The 23,108-nt window shown below is 38.8% G+C and overlaps 2 protein-coding genes across 4 annotated transcripts in view; both read right to left on the bottom strand.

Annotated features, from left to right (window-relative positions):
* LOC147510592 (uncharacterized) overlaps nt 1-2,293 on the bottom strand; it is an 11,674-nt gene extending 9,381 nt beyond the window's left edge. For both annotated transcript variants that reach the window (XM_086602505.1, XM_086602506.1), the window contains exon 1: nt 2,159-2,293. In XM_086602505.1, the coding sequence (XP_086458631.1) occupies nt 2,159-2,162 (4 nt within the window). In that variant the 5' untranslated portion in view covers nt 2,163-2,293. The remainder of the gene's footprint in view (nt 1-2,158) is intronic.
* Nucleotides 1,984-23,108, bottom strand: LOC147510591 (DNAse I-like superfamily protein). 2 transcript variants are annotated; one of them, XM_086602503.1, is made up of 15 exons: nt 22,949-23,108; nt 22,644-22,872; nt 22,395-22,561; nt 22,255-22,320; nt 21,819-21,871; nt 10,210-10,291; nt 10,036-10,085; nt 8,932-9,013; nt 5,791-5,883; nt 5,630-5,662; nt 5,450-5,538; nt 4,140-5,352; nt 3,866-3,951; nt 3,463-3,547; nt 1,984-2,444 (listed from the first exon to the last, which is right to left on the bottom strand). In XM_086602503.1, the coding sequence occupies exons 1-15, from the start codon at nt 23,021-23,023 to the stop codon at nt 2,376-2,378; spliced, it is 2,472 nt and encodes an 823-aa protein (XP_086458629.1). In that variant the 5' UTR covers nt 23,024-23,108; the 3' UTR covers nt 1,984-2,375. The 2 variants fall into 2 exon arrangements, with proteins under 2 accessions (XP_086458629.1, XP_086458630.1); XM_086602504.1 differs by lacking the exon at nt 1,984-2,444 and adding an exon at nt 2,846-2,870.

The raw sequence follows: 23,108 nt of genomic DNA, 5'->3' as shown, positions 1-23,108 counted from the left end.
TCCCCGTCGCGGTGTGGACGGATAGGATGCTCCTCAGATCTATCACCCACTCAGATCGACATGAGGTACTAAGACAAAGACACACCACAATGATCGACACAATTCTCACTGGAGGTCGCCGACTAGTGCGGTAGTATCTCTCCGCCTGTGTTTCCGTTCCTCCGCACCATGTCTTCATGTACACGGTTATTCTTCTCATCCCTCTTCGTTGTTCTCGCTTTCATATCCGAAGTGGCCTTTGGTGGCACAATAGTAACATTGCCTCTCCGCCTTAGGAGTTCTAGCTTCACCCCTAGATTTATACATCATCACCTCTAGAACGAGATGGTTTTACGCCCGACCTCTCCCCCGCTCTCTGTGAAAAGGACCTGCGAGTGAGAAGAGTCGCTTCTTGCACTCCTTCTAGTCTCCTCATTCAACAAAGACGTGGTAGCCATCTCCATGGTAACAATTCCATCCTTGGGTCGCTCCATGTAGAAACCGCTAATGTCTCCCAACTTTCGGTAGAGAGCCTAATAGAAACAAAGCCTCAACTTCGCCTCCCAAATTGATCTTCATCAAATGCATCCGATTGATGATATTCTCAGACTTCATTAAGATGCTTTCGGACATCAAGAACCTTCTTGGTACTTCGTGGTGCGCAAACTTCTTAACGACTAGCACTTTGTTTCCACCGACTTCCTCTCATAAAGGTCTTCGAAGTTTCTTCCATAGACCGGGCGTCAGTCTCTTAGGCCACATGGTGAAAGACACCGCCGCCGATCCATCGTCGAATGTATCCAATCGCTTTTTCGTCAAGCTTTTTCCACTTCACCTCATCGCCTTTTTTCGGTTTTACTCCCTCATTCTCAATGGGAAGTGCCAAGTCCTCGCGGTAGATAGCAAGTCTTCCATCTTGGCTTTCCGGATGGTGTAGTTTTTCCTATTCGGACTCATCATGCGAAGTGTTCACGGAATGGTCCATCTCTACAAGTTATTTAACCTCAAATCTTCTCTCGTGAATTTCGGCCAAACACCTTCCGACCAAGATTCGATAACACCCTAGGTTATTCTAACCAAGGCTCGATACCACTTGTTGGGGATTATACCAATACCAATCGGTTCCCCACTCCCGGATAACTTGTATATGAACTCAATTCAACTCGGACAAAATCTAAATATCAACTACAACCTATACTAACATGCCCAACTCGCTAAAACAACTATTAACAAATGGATAATAATGTAAAAGCGGTTAAAGCAAACCACAACACAAAGATTTACCGTGGTTCGCCAATGATGCCTACTTCCACAAGAGCCGCTTAATAAAGTGGGAAGGAAAATTACAATCTCCTTTTTTCGGTCTCTCACCTTACTAGATCACTCTTATCTCTTTACTGGGTTGTATATCCGTAAAGGTTATCTCTCTTTTTTGTTTTGGTCCGGATTCCAATCCTTCCGACTTGTTTGGTTAGATTTTCCAAAACCTTGATTTTGGTTTTATCTCCAAAACCAAATTTCTCGAATCTTGTAGCAAGGCCCACAAAATTATGCCTCGAGCGGCGCCACTCGAAGGCCAGCCGAAGAAGACTGAAGCCGAAGAATTCGCCTCTATGTTATTTCGAACTCTGGCGCCTCATCCGAAAGGCGGCGGTGGCGACTTATCTTGCGATGCCGAATTCGCTTGTTTCTCTCCAGCTCCAATTTCTCTCCTCATGTGAGGGATAACTCCAACATTTGGCTGGTCATTGTAACCCCTCAAATAATGGTTGTGCTATCGCTAGCAACGGTATTCGAAGTTGTCAAAGCCGCGAAATTAAGGTAATGCTTTCCCAACAATTACATCGGCAAAGTTATAGAAAATTTAATCTTTACTTTGGTGAGTTGGTGACTAAAGTTATGTCGCGCAAATTAAATAATGCACAAACAATAGAAGGAACAATTGCTTTTAACAAGAAAAAGCAAAGAATAGAAAAACGATAAAGTTCAACTTTCATGGGAGGATTAAAAGCAAATAACACCTTATCAATTTAAGGGGCATCTTACGTTATTACAAATCAAGTAAAACCAATTTACGGGGCATCTTACGTTATTACAAATCAAGTAAAACCAATGAGGTCAAAATTTGATAAATTGCAGAAACAGAAAAGGACTACACAGAAATTTTTTAAAAACTTACTCATTTAGTATGTTGGAGGTTGGAAGCAACCTCTCGCATTATTTGACAACTTCATACGCACATAAATATTTGCATATAAAGATCGCAAACACAGCAGCAAAGACGGAAGGCAGATCTACGCATATAAAGATTTGCATATGTTACCAGCTTAACAGTGTATATATCAACCAATTCTGCCAGTAATTTGCTTTCCCCATAGGTGACTACCACTTGATTCTCAAGATCGATCAATGCCCTTTGTAAATGCTAATTGAGAGGCCAATGCAATATGATCACTTCCCCATTTCTATACAAGGAAAAGAGAAAACAAAATACTGATCATAGTCAGAAATACGGGACGGCACAATTAGCGGTCAAATTGCAAAATTCGCACAATTTTTGGAAAGCAGTGAAAAAATCAATATAGTTTTTTCTATATGAAAATTTGATTTTCATAATGACCTTCATATTTAATATCCAAAACCCAAATCTAGAGTCACATATACATCATTATGTGTGGAAAATACATTGTATAAAAATCCGGAGAATCCCTAAAAATCAGTGAACATCAAAACCAGACCTTGTTTTTTAAGCGTTTCTACTGTTTACACATTTTAAAAATCGCCTTCCATTTTGTGAATCAACAAACTCTCCTCAACGCGCCTACCCGAGGCTACGCCAAAGCACCTCCGGTATGAAATGAAGTTGATGCCATCAGCCCAACTCAGCTCGCCTACAAAGCACTAAAATTGTAGATATACTTTTTCATGTTTTGGTATTTTGTGCCCACAGGTGGTCTCATTTGAAAGGTCTCAAGATTTCCAAAATTATAACTTCAATTAAAATTTGACTTACGAGTCAAATGCTATGGAAGTTTGAATTTATATACCCAAGAGGCTCGAGAACATGTTCTACCATCCGTTAAGCTTCAACAAAGATTTAAAAATAATTCCTCCAAAACCGACCCAAGGAAGGTGGTCTTCATTTATTTACTAAGTTACATTGACACAAATATGAGTGTCCGTATCCGACACGGATACAAAGTGTTTGACACGGTAAAATATCAAAAGTTGAGGTATATCACATAGAATATGTGTCCATGTGTATCCGACAAGAACACGGGGATACGTACCGACACGGACTATTTTTTAAACCTGGCGTGTCCATGTAAAATAGTTTATTTAGTACAAGTACCGCACTGGAAGTGTGGAACATGAACATCCTATGCCCTGCCCCCGGCACTCCCTTTTTTTCTTTACCCAGGGGAAAGGTGCATACACTTTCCTATCCAGATTGAATGACACTAAAGTAAATTACAAACATACCTTAGTTGGAAATCCCGAAGTCCACTGAAGAGCATGTTTTGGTATGGTGTGAAGCACCTTGACAGTCTGGAGACCTTCTGAACACCTGATGACATTCAGAGTTTAATTAATACTTCAAACATGTCAAACAAAGACAAGCACACAACTGGCCGATCTATTATAAGCTACAGCGTGGAGTAACTCTAGAACACTTTTACCCAAGCACAAATATTTCATATATATTTGGTAATGGAAATCTAGAACCTTTAGTCTTTCTTTTTTACATATAACCTTCTAAGAAATTACCCAAGACCTAAGAACCTTAGCCCACAAACTTGAATTTTTGGATCTCGAACTCCCAAAACCTAAAAAAAAAACATTGAAAGAGAAACATGTTTGGATTTATAGCATCAAACATACATACCATATATAGTCAACCGTCCCCATAAATCGTCTATTATAACTTGTAACTTGGGGTTCTCTGCTTGAGTCTCTCGTTCCCGAATAATCCTGTGAATATTTTTTGCAATAAGCTTTAAATTTCATTGGCCCAATTCTCACATCATTGACAGCATAGATTACCACCACATATCATTACATTCCATCATTCCAGGACCAATATAATACAAAAGAATAAATAAGCAAATAGTTAGGACTAGGAAGGTTAATATTGAAAACAGTAATATGTTGAGACAAACCTCAACTTCGGCATATGTGCTTTTTAACTTCAGGGGGTGCTCAAGAACAGTGCAGTCTGCATTTCCAGATGCTGTCATTATTTCCACTGGAGTCCACAAAGATGGGTCATACTTGTTTTTCTCCCCAACTGCTAAGTCTGAGTCAATGAATAAAATGGAATCACCCTGAATTTCATTACGTAGTGGAAGGGACTTCAATTTCTGCTGGTCAGTAGCATGTTTTTCCAAGTATTGACCTGTTTTGTCTGTTTCAGGTGTTACAGACTCACTATCATGGCCAATATCAGACTGAAAGACATAATCAACACTGTTAACTTCTGATGGCAACATACTACTATAAGCTTGACCAAAACTTCCAACTTCTTCAGTAGCTTCAAGTGAAGTGCCAAACAGCTTCTGATCCTCGTTGAAGTCGATATTTGTTGCTACATTGGAAGTCTCAACGTTGCAAGCACTTTGATATGAAATTGAGGAGTAAGCCTTCCCCGCACCACCATCAATCAACTGAACAGAGGATATTCCCGAGCTTTCTGAAAGAGTTATTTTATTTTCATCAGCAAAGGATGTAGTCTCTGGGACCAAATCCGGTCTACTAACATGAATAAAAGCATTCTCAAGCTTCTCATCAAGACTTGATTCTCTTATCAAAGAAGATACACTCTCCTTTGTGACCCGAGTTCCTTCATCCATCTCATCACGAACCAACTCATCTTGCAAGTTGGCAGTAAACAAACGACTCATACTCAAGTTTGATTGAGAATGTTCAGTTAAGGTTCGAGGAATAGAGTGATCAGTAAAACCACTTGACTGATTTCCATGTAGGTTCTCCGCAACCACGGAATTATCGTTTTGACATGCAGTTGAAGGTGTGGTCAAACCTTGATCCCCAACCTTTACTGGATCTACAGGAAGAAGTACTTCAACTGGAAGATCGCAACTGGAGCTTAATTCGTTCTTACAACTATCTATTGATTCACATTGCATTTCTTTTGATGATAGACTAGAGTCTGTCTTCTTTTCCTCTCTAGAGCGCGCATTAAAAGGGGTATCACTTTGAGGCTGGTGCAAATTGTTTACGAGTTGTGCATTTTCCACATCACTATTTGGTTTGTCATTGTTTTGTATCTCAGGGATGCAATCACTATGCTTCCCGTCAAACTCCTTTTCTTCAGTTAGCATAGAAGGTTGGGCTGAATTATTAGGAGTCTGGGACCTGCAAAGATGAGAAGATTTTCCATTCAACTTTAATGGATATTGAGATACAGCAAAAACCTGTCAAATTGTCAAGATAAGATGTCGCAGAAACCTGCCTAAAATTAGGAGTATATGGTCTTTGTGTGCGAATTTCGGCAGAGGACTGTCCAGACATTTGATCTCTAGCAAGTCCTGTCAAATCTAACTACATGGCAAAGACATCATTCATGAGATACTGCAAATGGAAAAACCATCAAGTATCACGATAGAGAACGATTTTAGTTGGGAGTGTTCACCTTCTGTTCTGCTATGAAGTTGTATAGTGGACTCTGATTCAGAAGTAAAAACAGAAATATGCATTAGTTATTGCTAGAAAACATCATAACCAAAACTTACACTACGGAAAAAAGAAACACACTTGTAAGTCTCAGACGATGAATTAATAGAATTAGTCTACCTTAGGGGTACAATTGAAATCCCCACAAATAACAACTGGAGCATCATTCCACAACTTAGAAACAGCATGAGCCCTGTCCAGAAGCATTCGCACCTGCCTTGTATGACCACACACAACATATTCTATTAGTGATCAATTTCCTCCCAACTTTCCCTATTCAACTAATACTATAAAGGCTCTTATTATAAATAGGTCATCAAAAAGGAAATTGTCAATTTCCAGTAAGTGGATTTTATGATTGCAGTAGCAGCTGGTATTACAGGCAAAAGACATACACATGGATGATTGTGAAATCTTCATTAGCGAAAGGACAAAAGTACAAAACAGTCTACCAGGGATCATAATATCATATCTACTAGAAATATAAATTCCCAACATAAATTATGCCAGGATGGTACAAATATTAAGAACGAGGAAGTTGCAACCAAACCTGAACAAAATGTGATGTGTCACGCACATAGAGTGCGAGGGCAATTTAGTATTTTCATTGTGTTTTAGGCCATGTTGGCCAAAGCCCAGCCCATTCGGCTTAGATAAGTTTTAGGAGGTTAGGGTATAGTATAAATAGATATGGTGCCTCCATTAGTTTCAGAGTTCAGTTGTTATTCAGCTTATGTTGAAAGAATATTAATTCATGAGTGAGTTTTATTAAACAATTACTCTTTATTGAGTGAATTGTTACAAGATTGTTCTTCGGCCGGTCTTAGTTCACATCAAAACGTCATGCAGATTGCATTTCATCTGTATGTACTAAGCGCCTTTTCAAATGATGGTACAATATTTTCTTCATCAATTGAGAAAAGGAAACTCAAGTACCCATGGCAGTTTACAAATATCACAGAAAGACTTGCTCAAGTTGGAGAGGAGGATGAGGGGTTTGAAGATCACTGACAACCCATGTCCACCACATGAGTTTGAGATGGGGAGAACTGAATAACAAAGTTATTGATATACTCGAAAGGCTAAACTACTGAACAGGCAAACCCTTACTAGATAATGAATTACAAGTTTCAACATAATACAGTAAAATATATTTCATTCCCTGAAAAGATTTAATGGAGGTTGTTGAATTTGCATAGAATGCCCTTGGTGAACATGATACACTGCACGAGGATTGTTGATCAGCCTCTGTTATAAACCCAGTAATGCCATCAAAAAGATGCATCTTTTGAAATCAAAGCACAATCCCATACCTACTGAGTACTTCATAGAGTGGAATATAGGGACTACTCTTATACCCCCATGGGCATTCAACATGTCGAGACTGATCCCTTAGTCTGATCCCTTTGAAGCATGGGTTAGTCCATGCCCAATCATATAGTTCCTCTTTGACCCCCTCCGTACCCTGTTAGTATCATTTTCAACATGCTCAAATACCCTAGCATTCCTCTCTTTCCACAAATTCCATACAGTAGCTCTGGGAAGGGACTCCGTGATCCATGATGCCTTGCAAGAAAGTAGTAGTAGTGTAAGCTTAAGGGACTACTCTTATACCCCCATGGGCATTCAACATGTCAAGATTGATCCCTTTGAAGCATGGGTTATTCCATGCCCAATATTTAATAAAGGTAGTAGTAGTAGATAAGCTTAAGGGACTACTCTTACCATCTCCTTGACGTACGTAGATAAGCTCCAATATTTAATAAAGGAAGAGAAGGATAGTTCCAAAATACCATTTGAGAAAGCACAAGCAAGAACAAGATGATCCACGCCTCTTCCATTCAAGATGTTGATGGATTTAATTCTCCCCAAAATGGCAACCGAACAAAAGAATGTTACACTATATGGAGAAGAGTCCATCCATATTTTGTTAGAAGGAAAATTATGAATTACCTTTTCACCATTGAGATGGTGTAGTATGTAATCCTTAGACAATACTTGATAGAAAGACCACGAGAGAACTCCTCTTTATCATCCCAAGCCCAAATCCTTCTATCCACTTCCCCAAACCTCTGCCCCTCATGATAGATGGTCTCCCCTCGTATGATTCAATCTCTCAATCATTTAGGCCCCTCAAACTCAATTCCATTACACTCTTTGCTCCCCTCCTTAGAGAACCAACAACACTTCCTGATCATTTTGATTATAATCCCAAGGATTTGTCCCTCTTTGCTTGACTAATATTTTAATATTGAAATGTTCTCACTTCTTGCTATTCATAGATGTTTGAAATGTATCAACCAATTTTTCAAAATTACTGTATTCAATCCTAAATGTCGAATGTGAACATTTATGAAACTTACATGTACTAATTTTTGTACTAAGTAAATTTAGTTTTTCTTTATGTATATGCACAGTGGGAATTAATAGAGGGCCAAAATTTGAAATTGGCTTTGAGCCACCAAAAACACAGGAGCCGGACCGGGATGTAAGACTTCGGTCTCAAGGACATCTCCAGATTCCATGCTTCCTTTTTCTTTTTCTGGTAACGAGAAGGCTCCTCTTTTGGTTTGTTTAAAAATTGTTGGTCTATAACCCACACATGACCGTTTGGTGGGTGTGGACATGTGTAAAAAAAGGTAAATAAATAGACCAGAAATAAAATGTTCATAAGGCGCGCCCTGTACACCTCACACCTTGATAAAATGTTCATATTCGCACATTGTGCCTGGTTGATAGCGAGGTACCAAAGTTGAGCCGTGACTCTAGTCCTACACTGGTTGAAGCCGACGGTTACTCATCTAAATGATGTCTGATGTAATGCTCTAGGCAGTCTAAGTGAAGGATCCATACACATAACCTATCTGTGCAGGATAGAAGGAACATAAAACTTATCAAAGTTTTAGCAAAATATTGTTCCTAAAAATTTATATACTTCTGACCTATACAGAATTCTTTTCATATTGCTTTAGAGATTATAACTAGATGAAATGCCTTGATTGTGTCCCAAAAGCATGCCGTCAGGGTAATCACGATTTTCACATTATCAAACCTATTGAGCGACAATATAGAGATGATTCCAGCACAAAGAACTTTCAAATTGTCCAGTAGAGCACATTACGGACAAGAAGTCAAAAACTACATTAATAATGCATTTTAGTGATTCCAAGTGGCGAAACATATTAAGTTTTGAAATCATCCATCAACCATGTAAAGGCAAGGGTTTCAACAAGAGGAATAAACTTTATAGGCAACACATACCTGACCAAGTTTAATCTCCCCTCTTCTAGGATTGTAAAGCACATGGGTATTACAGATGACAACTTGATTTGAACCAATTGAACTGCAAATATGAAATTTGTCATTAGACTGGATAAAACCTGATGGGTTTATCAAGTCTCTCCAAATAACGTGGAAAAATAAAGTATGCCGCAATGCAGCACACAGAAACAAGTAACAAAAACATTTACATGGACTACAAGAAGAATGGACCAATGCAGTGCCACAGTGGCCTCATTGATATTGCTAAATGGAAACAAACAACACAGAAGTTATACAGAAATGTAAGATCTAACAGAACTCTAAGTTTTTTTCCTATTTAGTTTTAGTTCTTCTCTGTATTCAGTACATGCTGTCAAGCACATACACTGATTTATTTTTGTTCACCCCTCAAAAATAAATTATCATTGTTCATTTGGAAGATTCATTACATATTATATATGAAGCATTGGGAGAAAAAATGTTGAATTGCAAATCCTAATATACATCCACCTAACGATATAAAGTATGTAAAGTATGTTTAAGCTATGCTGTCAAAGGTGACGCCTAGGCGTGCTTAGCCATCGCCTAGGAGGCACTTTTTGTTTGGAAAACCGCCTTGCCTTTTCAAGGTACCACCTCACATACCTTGCTTATGTTATACAGTATTATGTTTTTTGCCTTAAAAGTTATATCCAGCTTTAAAAATGAGAAAAAACCACAAGATCTAATTATGGCTCAAAAGATTGAATGAAATTGCTATATGATATGTTGTTTATTCGAGTTTATTGGGATCCCTGGAAAATGATGTGGCATGGCGACTAGGCATCACCTGGGAATTTGTGGACCACCCACTGCCCTGCCTCGCATATTGCTTGACAGCATAGTGTTTAAGAGTTGCAGGATCACCTATTGTCTCAAATCTTCAAGTTCTCAACCTATCTTCAAATATGCATGAGCACAATATAACTTACCAATCAAAGAATGACGGGTACTTCATAGTCTAACTTGACATAATAAGCATGTTGAAATGGATTATAGCTTATTCTTTCTTTGCAAGCAAAACATAAGAGAGGAAACCGAAATTACAAGATTTTGGCATGTTACCTTTGAGGCAAAGCATCTGATTTTAAGTCAGCACAGTTTTGATTTCTTGACTGCTCAACAAAGAAATGCCAAAAGTATTGATATTGAGAACTATCACAGCAGCAAACCTTCACATACATCTACAGTTTCCCAGGGTCTCAAGATAAAGTTCACTTATATTATATAAAGTTATACCTCCAAAACACAAATCTGAGCAACATTATCACGGAGTCCAAACTTGTTATATTCAATGCTCTCTTCATGTAGCAGTTTGAACCTGGTACAAAAAATATTAAACATTGTAATTGGTCATCAAGAAAGGAAGCTAATTGATGCAACGTAGAGTTTACATAATGGAAACCCCAAATTTAATCTCCAAATTAGTTACTGCTGTTATCATTATTATTAGGGACTTCTGAAACATAATTAACTACATTTTTTTTTAGGTGGGGGTTGGGGCTACAATTAGAAAAACTAAAACATTGGATCCAGAAGATTTAGTCAACATTATATCCGGGAGACCAAGAACAACAATCGATCCCATCTAACCATGAAGTGTGCATACGTACAAAATCCACATTCCTTGAAGACCTTAGACCACCAAAATAGGAAAACTATTATTACCATAATAACTCTCCTTTGCTGCCGCAACTCCAACAAATTACTTCCTATCTTTATTATTAGTTTGATCAGTAAAATAGTAATATCATTAACAGAAAAGGTGAGGGGGCGTACTGTGCCTGAGTGAGACACACTACAGACCACAATCATACAATTATTTCAAAAATCTTGATATACAATACTATCCCACCATACTGCAAACCTGTCAAAAGATATACGCCTCATAACAGGAAGAACAAAAACCCAATCCCATAGCATGCTTTTGATTGCAAAACTCGCTTGTTCAGCAGTACAAACTTTGTCTTCAGAAACCTTCGAATTTCTGTCTAACCAAATACCCAGCAACAAGCATGAAATAGCACTTTCCATAAACTCTTCCAGCCGAAAATAGATTATTGGCTATCCATCTCGGTAAGACATGATCTATATCAGGTGTCAGATCCAAAAGAATCCTAAACGGGAAAGGAAACTCTAAGAAGAGGTGAGAAATAAACTCCTCAGTAGAACAACAAAGAGTCCTCTCATCTTAAGGTTATCAAATGTAACAACACGTCCCCAAATTAAAGGCCAATATGAAAAAAGCACAGCTTCGACAGTAGCGTAGGGTTCCACACTCTTCTATGAGGAAAGTCAGACCAACCAATACTGGTAACGGAATTTTCATTTTTTATAACCATTCATACATCGATTTACCTGAAAAACCATTCGCTTAGCCAAGCCATCTTCTTCTGTCAGGGATCATATCCAATGTTTGATTATTAAGCAGCTCTAACAGAGGCACCATCTATTGCATTTCTCTCTCAAACAAACCACGCCGAAAATTAAGGTTCCATGATAAACTGTTGCCTTCTCTAACCAAATGGAGGTGCATAAATCCACCTTTGTTGTTTGATTTCACATAAAACTGACCAAATCTTTCTTTAAGTGGGACATCCAAACACCATTTGTGATGTAGAACATAGTGTGTTGCTGATGTTGCAGGCATGCGCCCCTTAGTCGAGTCCAAGCCCATTGGTCGTGAGCCCACTAGTTTAGTTGCTGCTTTATTGTTATTAGTATAAATAAGAGGCTTGTAATTAGGGTTCGGAGTGTTAAAGTTTATGAGTTGTAAGATTCAATAAAAGAGAGATTTTTAGGTCTTCTTTAATTTTTGTTTCAATTAAAGTGTAGATTTTATTTAACTGAAGCTTCCGCTAATTAAAATATATATTATTTGGTATCAAAGCAGATTGATTCACAGGATTATTGTTCACCGAAACACTGTTCATCGGGTATTGTTCACCCGGTTACTATTCGAATTGTTTCTTGAAAAAAATCAATTTTTATTGTTATTATGATGAATAACAAAGCAACTCGAGATCGTCCTCCCTCTATAGATACTCTCATGTTTCATTTAGAAGAAAACATAAAAAACATGACACAGATATTCCAGAACTTTACATAGAGGTGCAGCCGCCACCCCCACCACTTCGAAATATTGGTTCAATGGTTTCAGATACTGATGATGCGTCCTTGTAGAGTGATCGTACAATCCCTCTTCTAAACCCTTTTGCGCCTATTGCTCCAAAGAACAATGAATAATGACGGGGAAAGAGTCGTTGGAGAGAATAACGACATTCAGGTTCATCCCCTGGGTGCAGTAGGTGATCCTATTGTTGGAGATGGTCAAGGTGATGAAGGTGTTGGTGAACCCCCTGTGCGTGTTCCACCTATAGTGCCACTACCAATCCGATAGCTACCTATCGTGCGCCCCCATGTGCCACAAGATCCGATTTTTTGGCCAAAATCAAGGGCTACCCATGCAAGAGGCGCCTCGAGGTGTGCGTCTTCCTCAACAAGGGTGTGAAAATCTGCGTGTTAATTAGGTTCGAGGTAGAGGTCGTGGTTACAACGTCCTGTACACTGTTGGGTTGATGGTGATAGGAATTTTTGGGAACAACCCATTCCTCGCAATGCAAGACAAGAGAATAGGAGAATAAGGGCCGGTCCCCATCTCCTCCTTCTCCTTCTACTGATCAAAGTGGTCGTAGGGCAGACCGTGAACCAGGCAGGTGATTTTGAAAAGTATGACAATTTTAATAATTTTGATGAAGATCATGGTATTCAAAATATTGATAATGAGGTTGTTGATGTTAATCGTTTCCTCCGCATATTGGAGAGGAGTCAGGCTGGTGATATTAAAATCGATGTGCCTACTTTTGATGGTAAATTCGATCCTGATAAATTTAATGATTGGCTTAATTAAATTGAAAAGGCCTTTGATTATAAAAACTTAGATGATGGAAAGAAGATTAAATTAGCTGCTACTAAATTGAAGGGTTATGTTTTGGTGTGGTGGGATGAGTTAAATCTGAGGAGGGTTAATCAAGGTTACAAGCGTGTATGCACTTGGTCTACTATGCGTCGAGAGTTACATGCTCATTTTGTTCCTAAACAGTACCATCAAGATTTGTTCATTCGTCTATAAAATTTGAAACAACAATTGTCTTCAGTTCAAAAATATACTGAGCATTTTCAGCTGTTGTGTACTCGTGCTAGGTTGGTTGAAACTGATAAACAGAGAGTGGGTCGTTTTCTGAATGGCCTGCGCAAGGCAATTCGTGAAGCACTTATCATGTTTGAGATTGATAACATGGCTACCGCATTTAAATATACCTTGCGTGCTGAAAAAGCGTTTCACCTAGTGCGACATCAACACCTCCTTATACTGGTTTCACAAGTGCAGTTCCTACTGCTACTCCTGTGTCGGCTGCTGGTACATATAGTGCTGCTAGAAAGTGCTTTGAATGTGGCGTTATGGGTCATATTGCTGCTGAGTGTCCTAAGAAGAAGAAGCACCCTATTTTATTAGCTGAAGGTGAAGATGAAGTCGCAGATGTTGCTGCCAAGCCACTTGATCTTTTCCTAAATTTCCAGCATAAAGCTTGTTAGTGTTTCCAGCTTCAGGCGCTCCACTGCTTTAGCTTGTGGACAAACTTCTTTAACGTGGGGAGAGTGATGTAGAACATTAGTGTGTTGCTGATGTTGAGGGCGTATGCTCCTTAGTCGAGTCCAAGCCTATGGGTCGTGAGCCCACTAGTTTAGTTGCTGTTTTATTGTTATTAGTATAAATAAGAGGCTTGTAATTAGGGTTCAGGGGTGTTAAAGTTTATGAGTTGTAAGATTCAATAAAAGAGAGATTTTTAGGTCTTTTTTAATTTGTGTTTTAATTAAAGTGTAGATTTTATTTAACTGAAGCTTCCGCCAGTCAAAATCTACATTAATTTGTCTTCCCAAAATCGAGTCCTTGCTTAATTTCTTACTTGGTAACTCGGCCCTTCTTCAACATGGGTATGGACGTACGGTTATTCATTATAGCTTTCCAAAACGAGCAGCCACAAGTATTACATAGTTTCTTAGAAAACCAACTTGTAGGTTCAATACCATATTTATGCTAAATAAAATTTCTCCAAAGAGCTAGTTCCCCTTCCCCAAATCTCTAAATCCATTTAGCTAACAATGGCATATTAACTTCTCTAAGTCTTTGAAACCACCCCAGTCCACCCCAAGTCTTTAGGAGTACAATCAATAACTCAGGATATAAGATGATATCTATGTGAATCCCCTATTGTACCCCACAAGAAATCTCTCGTCATTCTCTCGAAGATATTGGCAATACTTTCCAAGAAGACTCACTGGCAGATATTAAACTGGTAAAAAAGATAGTGTGGACTTGATCAGTATTATGATATTATCCTGTTCCCTTAGACAAATTTTCCTCCTCCAATTTGCAAGTCCTTCTGCAAATCTCGGAGTCCAGGCTAACTTTGCCTTGTATGGAGCCTTTCTTTTTATCAGCAAAACAATTTATTATATTAATAATAATGAAAATGTTGTGTGAGAGATTCACACTACCCGAATTACATATATTGGCTAAGCCTCAACCAAAGAGTTCCATCTAAAAATGAGGTATTCCAATTTCAAACCTCTAACATTGGGTAAGAAAGACACCCATGCCAACATAAGTGTTACATTTGACAATAAATTACTGGACATCTCTAGTAGACCGTGTAACTGCATGAGCTACAACCTTTACCACCTACCGGCGGTGGAGATCAGACCATCTGGCTTGCACTTGAATTGCCCCATCAGACCTTGGGATGCGTCACCATGACACTTAAGAGAAAGCATGAAATAATCCCATATTATTTGTGCCACTTCACAATCCAGAAACAAGTGTTAAATGGTTTCCTCCTCCTTGGACCCTTGGAACACATGACACACCTGTTGACCAGAATTTTGCCTCTCTTACAAAGATTATCACATGTCAAGGTCCTCCCCCAGCACAAAGCCCAAACAAAGAATGAGACTTTGGTTGGAACTCTAATATTCCAAACTTTGATATATGGAAAATTAAGGCCTCCTAAATGCAAAGTTTGTATCTTTTTTCCTCAATCAACTCATACATCGACTTCGGAATAAATGGTTGAACCTTCCTTGCCCACTTCCATTTGTCTGTGATCTTTGTTAACCCTTTGAGTAGCAAGCAAATCCATAAAATCACTGATCTGTAGTAGCTCTCTATCGAACAAAGTTCTTCTAAATTTCAGATCCCACAACTGTACACCATTTTCCCATATAACATGTTATTGAACAGTCCCAGTCTTGTTACTAGAGATGACATACAAATCTTTGAAACATTCTTTTAGAGGCATCGGTGAGCACCACTTATCATCCCAAAACAGAATTCGTTCTCCACTTCCTAGCTTGAAACTTAACTCTCTCTCCACCATGTCTATGGTTCATGATTCCTTTCCAAAGGTTGTAGCCATGTGTGTTGCTAACTTTTTTAGTGAACCATCCCGTTCCAACAACTCCATATTTGTCCCTGATTACATCTTTCCACAGACCCTCTTCGTCACTACCAAAATGCCAAATCCACTTAGAAAGCAAAGAGGCGTTCACATCTCAAATACACCTAAATCCAAGTCCACCACACTTTTTTGGTAAGCACACTTTTTCCCAAGATATCAAATGGTAACGCTGCACCTCATTTGTCGTATCCTAAAGAAAGTCCCTCGTCATTTTCTCAAGGATTTCAGCTACCGATACTCCTTTTGACAAGTATTTGTGTTTCCAAAGGGCTAATCGTTTACTGTATCTTTCAATGACTGGGTTCCACACACTTTTAGCCTTAAAACCAGCAGCTAGCGGTAACCCGAGATATGAGGATGGTAAAGAACCAGTCCGACAGCCCAAAACCATGGCCAATGCATCTAAATTGGGGATCTTATACACTCCATACAGATTAGTCTTACTCAAATTAACATGCAAACCTGAGACCGCGTCAAACCACATAAGGATAGCCTTTAAATTGAGCACATGATCTTCTCTAGCATCAAAGAAAAAGATAGTATCATTGTTGTATTGAAGTATGGGAATACCCGAACTAATAGTTGAAGCTCTGAACCCAGAAATCCTACCATTATCTTGAGCTTTAATTACCAATTTACCATCCTTGTTAATGACTCCACAACAAGTACGAACAACAATGGGGATAGTGGATCGCCCTGTCGCATGCCCTTTGTATTAGTGAAGAATCCTTCTGAACAGCCACGCTTTGTATTGACCATGACTGAAACATGTGTTGTAGATAGACACGCTTTGATCAACCGCCTCCATTTAATTCCAAATCCATATCTACCCAGTAAGTAGTCAATGAAGGACCAACTTACACTATCAAAAGCTTTCGTAAAATCAATCTTACAAAACAATCCAGGATCACCATTTCTTCTATGGGCATCAATAAGTTCATTTGCTATCAAAACCTCACCTTGAATTTGTCGTCCCTCTAAAGATGATCCTTGGTATGCCCTAACTAGTTTGTGCATCACATTCTTAAGCCGAAGTGTTAAGACTAGCTATGATCTTATACACTCCACCCAGCAGGCTGATAGGTCTGAATTCCGCCACCACAGCTGCCCCATCCACTTTCGGAACCAATGTGATGATTGTCGAATTGAATCTCCAGTTAATAAAGGAGTTTTCCTGTAGTTCACGGACCACCTCCATGATAGAATCCTTCATAAAGTGCCAGCTACTTTTGTACACTACCATTGCAAATCCATCTGGTCCAGGGGATTTTTCACCAGCCAAAGAGTCGAGAGCCTTTTTGACCCCATCTTCCTCAAAGTTCCTCTCCATCCATACAGCTAGTTCCTCTCCTATACACGGCAACTCTAGTCCATCAAGAGTAGGTATATCCAAACATTTCTCTTTGTATAAGCTGGAATAATAATCAACAATGTGCTTTTTAATTACCACCTGATCCTTAACCCATTGACCATCAATTTTTAATTTCGTAATCGAATTGCAATGAAAATGAGCTTTAGCAATCCGATGGAAATATCTTGTACACCTCTCCCCTTCCTTGTTCCAGTTAGTCTTTGACCTTGAAAACCAATATGTTTCTTCCATGTTCAGTTGATGTTCCAAACTCTTCTTAGTTTCATCTTTAAGAACCAGTTCCTGGCTAGACAGATTCATCTACTCCTCTTTTTGTTCCAGATCGCACAAGGTTTTTTGACATTCCTTAATTTTCAGATCAAATCTACCAAACTTATCCCTATTCCATTCTCACAATTTGAGTTTCAAACGCTTAAGCTTCCTATTAAAGACGAACCCCGGCTTCCCACAACTATCATTCTCATTCTACCATCCCTCCATTAACCCAATAATTTCTCGCATTTCTAGACACATTAATTTGAATTTAAAGGGACAATGACCTCCTTCGGCATAACATTTTTCCAAGAGAATAACACAATGATCACAAAGATTATACCCCAGTGCTTGTTCCCCATGCTCATCAAAATGCTCAATCCACGATGACATCGCCAAGAATCTACCAATTCTGCTCATCTTGGGAAATTCATGGTGATTCAAGTATGTGTATTGAGCTCCTGACAGATTGAAGTCCATTAGGCCAAAACTATCAATAAAATCATTGAAAATTCTCATGTCTTTCGAGCTTCTGCGTCCGTTTCTCCTTTCTTCTGTGAATCTTATACTATAAAAATCCCCTCCTATACAACACAACAAATCCCACAAACCATTCACATCAGCTAGCTCTTTCCAAAATTGCTCCTTATATGCTAGATCAACTGGCCCATATACACTTGTGAACACCCACTATAATCCCATTCCAATAGACAGACAAATGAGTGATAATGAGAAGGCCCCCTTGAGAGTGTCCTCTACAGTCACTCTATCTGTATCCCATATCACCAATTGTCCCCCCGATCTTCCAGATAACCCAATAGAAGGGATAAAATCCCAGGCATGCACACTTCTCCCCATAGATGCATGATAAATTTCTCATTGCATACTTCCTTTTTTGTTTCTTGCAATGCCACAATCATCAGTCTGTTTATGAATCAACCTTCGTAATCTACAAACTTTTTCTTTGTTTGTAGATCCCCTCATGTTCCATGTCATGATGTTAGTCGACAGTAGAAACTGATTTACCCCTCCCAATCACCGTTCTGTATTCTTTTCTAGAACCTGAAATTCCGTCTCAGCCCTGTTGTTGATGGCTTTCAACAGATCCCCTGCACCTTTGCTACCCCCATAGATACTCCCAGCACTGTACCCAAAGGAATTACTGTGTCAGCAACCCAATTCTCAGATAACTGTCTCATTAACTCGAGAAATATTATTCGAGCCATTTGTTTTGTTTTGGGTCTGCAATGAGTCGATAAGAAGCTCTTCATCTTCATAATTCTCTTCCTCCACCTCTCCTGACGATGAAGAAGAAGCAGATCCCCAATTCCCATCGTCATCCTCTACTACTCTGTTCCCATCTGCACCCCTGCCTTCAACATTTGTGTCATCCCTTACCAAGTTACTAGAAGTGCGAACAACAAGATTTCTCACGCGAAATTGAGTTGGCGGTGGTGAATTCTGAACTATATTAAGATTAGGCCCACTATAAACCTGACCTGTAACTCCAGAAAATGTATCTGGAGCATAGAGTCCATCAGGACTTGTATCATATGGTCCATCAGAACCTAAATCTCCTTGGGCCTGTCCTCTGGGCTTGTGCACCTCCTCATCAGAACCGTTATGGGCTTGTCTATGCGGGGCTCCTTTCAGCAATTCTAATTCCATTTGAATTTGAATTTTGAATTTCTCAGTGTTGCTTCAGTACGAGCCCCAGAGCTACTAGAGCTACTGAGACAATGATCCCGTGGGTTTCTATTAATCTGACTCTCTCTATCATTACACCTCAGCATAGGAACGAGTCTGGTGTGTCTCTTGAGTCGACCCAGGATTTAATTCATCTCCTTCAAAAACTAATTTTCCAAACTGAAGATCATCAATTTCAGGCAGCACTCTAATCGGATAGGTAATACCTTCATCAATCAATGTGATGCAATCACAATTGCAAAGAAACGAATTCTACGAATTCTCAATTAAAATCAATTCAATTCAATCCAAAAACTAACTATGGCCAAAGGCCTACAACTCCTTATATAGGAAAAGAACTTCTAAAACAAATAAAACACCCTAAATTCGGAATTAATAATAATCCCAAAATACCCTTATACTAAATAACCTCAAAATACTAATTAGACCCAATTCTAGTACTCCCTAATGACATAGAAACTAATATAGGACTCAATTATCAATGTGAAACCCTAATTCACATCACAATGGTAAAATGTTAGGAATTTTAAGCAGATCGCAATCATCCACTATAACACGAAAGACTTCTCTATAATCTCCAATCTCTTCCTTGACCTTGTAAAACTGGAACACAGATTTCTGAAAACTTCTAAGAACCATAGATGCAATGGAATTCCAAGAAACTCAATCCATCGTTTACGTTTGTGCAGCCACAACAGATCAATCGTACCTCCTAAGACTGAGTTTAGCCTGTTGACACTCAAACCATGGGGCTTTGAGCAGTCTCTCAACTTCCTCTATAGTGGACAGCTCCATCAAAGCTTTGCAACTATTAACACGTCAACTGAGGAAGTCTATTCAGGTTGAAAATGTCATTCAATAGCTAAGGAAGTTTTGACCAGTCGACGACATTCTTCTTGGACTCCACCATTAGTGCAGAATTTCTGAGTCTTTCGGCACGATCTGCATACCCATGTTCACCAACATTCTTGCTGCAGCGGAGCCTTCTGTAGTAACACATCAGTTGTTGGTATTTGGCGAGTAACCTGTTTGGAGCGGATCTACAGAAAAGGAGTAACGCTTCTTTGAATGTTAACAAGCTGAAGTTCCACTCACCGACTGGACAGCAGATTGTAAGCACCCCCCTTCGAAATAAAGGATATGAATAAGCCAGATCTGTTGTTCTTGATCACGAGCAGTACATCAGTATCATCAAACCTCTTCTTTCCCACAATACGCACTCTAACTTCCTTGTTATCAAATGTAGCAAGCTTGTCTGCAATCCACTTACCAGAAACCATAGCCCTCTCCACAACAGTGATCGTCCTCGCATTGTTTTTCAATAACTCAAAGGTCTTCCATTCGATCAAGACTATCTTTTTAAGACGCAAATCCATCTCCACAAATTCTTCAAAAACTCATACTACTTCACCTTGAGACTCTCTCATTAGAATTTAGAACCCCATCTTCTTTAGCAATATCTTTTAGTACAAGAAACTGATTTTTCGCCTTGTATGGAACTGCTAGTGGTATACCTTAAACATTGAGCAGGTAAAGTACCAACTCTACACCCTATGACATAACCACGCAAGAAAGATTGTGAACTTCATTAACCCCATACACAACACTCTTACCAAAATTAACATGCAGCTTCAAACCAAATAAAAATCGCCTGAAGCATCCTGTGCATTTAACACCAACTTTGCAAGTGCTTCAGCCACCAAACAAACAAAACTGGTGAGATAGAGTCTCCTTGGCGAAGGCCCATAGGACTGGTTAAGTGTCCATGTGGAGATCCATTCCATAGGATTGAACAACATGCTGTAAAAATGCATCCATAAATCCACCTCCTCCATCTACTCCACACTAACGCAGGGATACCTTGTCTTCTACTTGAATCAATCAATTCATTTGCAACTGAATAGCAAGCACCTTAGCAATGATTTTACACACTCCACCCACCAAACTGATCGCCTAAAGTCCGTGATGTGAGGCCTTAGGAGCCAGAGCAATAAACATGTTATTAAACCGCCAGTTTATGAAGCAATATTTCTGAAGCTCTTTGACCACATTCAAAATACCATTTTTCATGAAACTCCAACATAGTTTATACATTTCCATTGGGAGTCCGCACGGAACTGGAGATTTCTTGCTAGCCAGACTATCAAGAGCAGACTTCACATTCGTCAAAATCTTGCTCAATCCACTTGGCCTTATCTCTAGAGATCATCCCAAAATGCAGTCCATCAAGGGTAGGTCCATTGCTAAACTTCTGTTCATAGATTTTTGTAAAATTAACAACATGAGATTTGGTTCACTCTTGATCTTGTGTGACCACCCCACCCCCCTCCCTGCTTCTACATAGATACCAGAAATAGTATATGCGCGTAACATTTGCAATACTATGGAAATAACCTGCACATCCTCACCCTTAGTGGCCCATTTCGTTTTAGACCTCACACACCAAAAAGTTTCCTCCACATTAAGGAACTTCCTGTAAGTTTTTGTTCAACTCAGCCTGTTACGCTCAAGCCATAAACCTCACATTCAGAAAAGGTAAAAGACTCCAAAGGCAGTTAGCAGATGAACAGAATGGTTTAAAAGTTTTGCAGTGTTTACTTCTCGATGTCATCTATCCAATCTCTTCCAATAAAAGGTCTACAGACCAACAATTTCAAAAATCTTCAAGCTAGCCAATTGGTTGGGACAGAGGAACAGCATGCACTTCCTGCTAACCTAGAAGTAAAGACCAACTGCCAATATGATTGGCAAAAAGGATATAGAATAAAACTAGCAAATTCCCAAGACTAAAGTTGTCCTTCCCATGCTAAAATCTTTGTATCCCTCTCTTTTTCTTTCAATAGATTTTCCCTCCAACAATCAATAACTTAAAATACACTCAAATAAGTAAACAAAAAGCTCAACCCAAATTCAATTTAAGAAAAGACCACATAACTTTCTTGTTGAGAAAAATTAAAAAAATTGCTCAACAAAATCAAAGGCAAACAAAATCAGCATACCTAATCGATCGCCAAAAGATTGCACATCCATCAACTGGAACACCACTTCGCATCTGCATATTATACAAAGAAAATGGTCTATTGATACCAGAATAATCACAAAATTACATAAAAGTGTAAAAGTTTTATTTAGATATTTAAGTATTATTAATTGTTGGATTGCCCGCGCCATATATTATTAAGGAGACAACCAGCAAAGCAAACAACTTGTCAACCAAACTATATGAACTTAAGAGCCTAGGTAACTCAAAGGAAAGACGGAAAAAATGAACAATTGAAATAAAAAATAATGTGTCCAATGTTAAACTGAGAAAAAACCAAGCAAAATCACCACAAAACGACATATAAAAACAAGTATTTAAAGGCCACATTAAAAATTCGAAACTTGACATAGTAGTTTCATAAACCATTGACAAATAAATTCACTAAGACATACCTTCCAAATACCACTATAACCATAGAGCTTCAGCTCCTCCTCTAAATCTTGGAATCTATCAACCTCCTGGAAAAAGAAAATAAACATAAATACATTTTTAACCGAAAGATATGAGCATACTAAAACGTGACCATTTTTACCTGAAGACACATTATATCAGGCGACCACAATCCAAACTCAAACAGTATCTTTCTCTTCCGCCACTCCCAATCTAAAATATACGGAGGTATATGAAAGTAGAGCTCGCGCCGATGATTTAAAGCCAAGTAATCAGCTAATATATTATACGAAAGAACTACAAATTTATCTGCAAATATAAAAATAAACATTAAGTGGAATAGGCCAAACAAATTTCTCGTATTAATGATAGAAAAAGACTAAAATGTTACCGCAACGAGAAGGCGGTTGAGACAATGCATACTCCCAATTTCTAAAATCCGGTGGTTTAGAGTTTAATGGTCGAAAATGTGGTGGGCGGTTATTATTAGGAATGGGAAAATTATATCCATAAACTTGACGGGCATTATAATTAGCGTCTCCAACGGACTTAAAATGTGAGTCACCACTTATATTACCACTTCCCATTGGTTGAGCCGAAATTCCACGTGGCCACCTGTGCTGTAAAACAGTAAGGAAATAAAAGGATTAGTAAAAATGTGAGTGAATGGAAAATAGAGGTTTTAGAGAGAATTACGGGAGGACGGGAAAAGGATGATGACATCTTTGTGTGGGTAGTGAGAAATTGAAGAGGAGATGATGAGAATCTCATGGTTTGATTTTAGGCATTTCAGATACGAGTTGGAATTTTAGGCATAGAATCAACTCTCTATTTAAGAGGTCCAGAACTTTGAAGA

Source organism: Coptis chinensis, chromosome 3, assembly GCF_015680905.1.
Source record: "Coptis chinensis isolate HL-2020 chromosome 3, ASM1568090v1, whole genome shotgun sequence".
Lineage (NCBI taxonomy): Eukaryota > Viridiplantae > Streptophyta > Magnoliopsida > Ranunculales > Ranunculaceae > Coptis > Coptis chinensis.
The sequence above is the reverse complement of the archived record's forward strand: the minus strand, read 5'-3'. Positions and strand labels throughout refer to the sequence as shown.

What these genes read in the sequence shown, in the direction of transcription:
- LOC147510591 (XM_086602503.1), bottom strand. Translation starts at nt 23,023, where the DNA reads ATGAGATTCTCATCATCTCCTCTTCAATTTCTCACTACCCACACAAAG. An exon ending in CATCCTTTTCCCGTCCTCCC is followed by an intron (nt 22,873 to 22,948) that starts GTAATTCTCTCT and finishes ACTGTTTTACAG; the next exon opens with CACAGGTGGCCACGTGGAAT. An exon ending in GCACATATGCCGAAGTTGAG is followed by an intron (nt 3,952 to 4,139) that starts GTTTGTCTCAAC and finishes AAATATTCACAG; the next exon opens with GATTATTCGGGAACGAGAGA.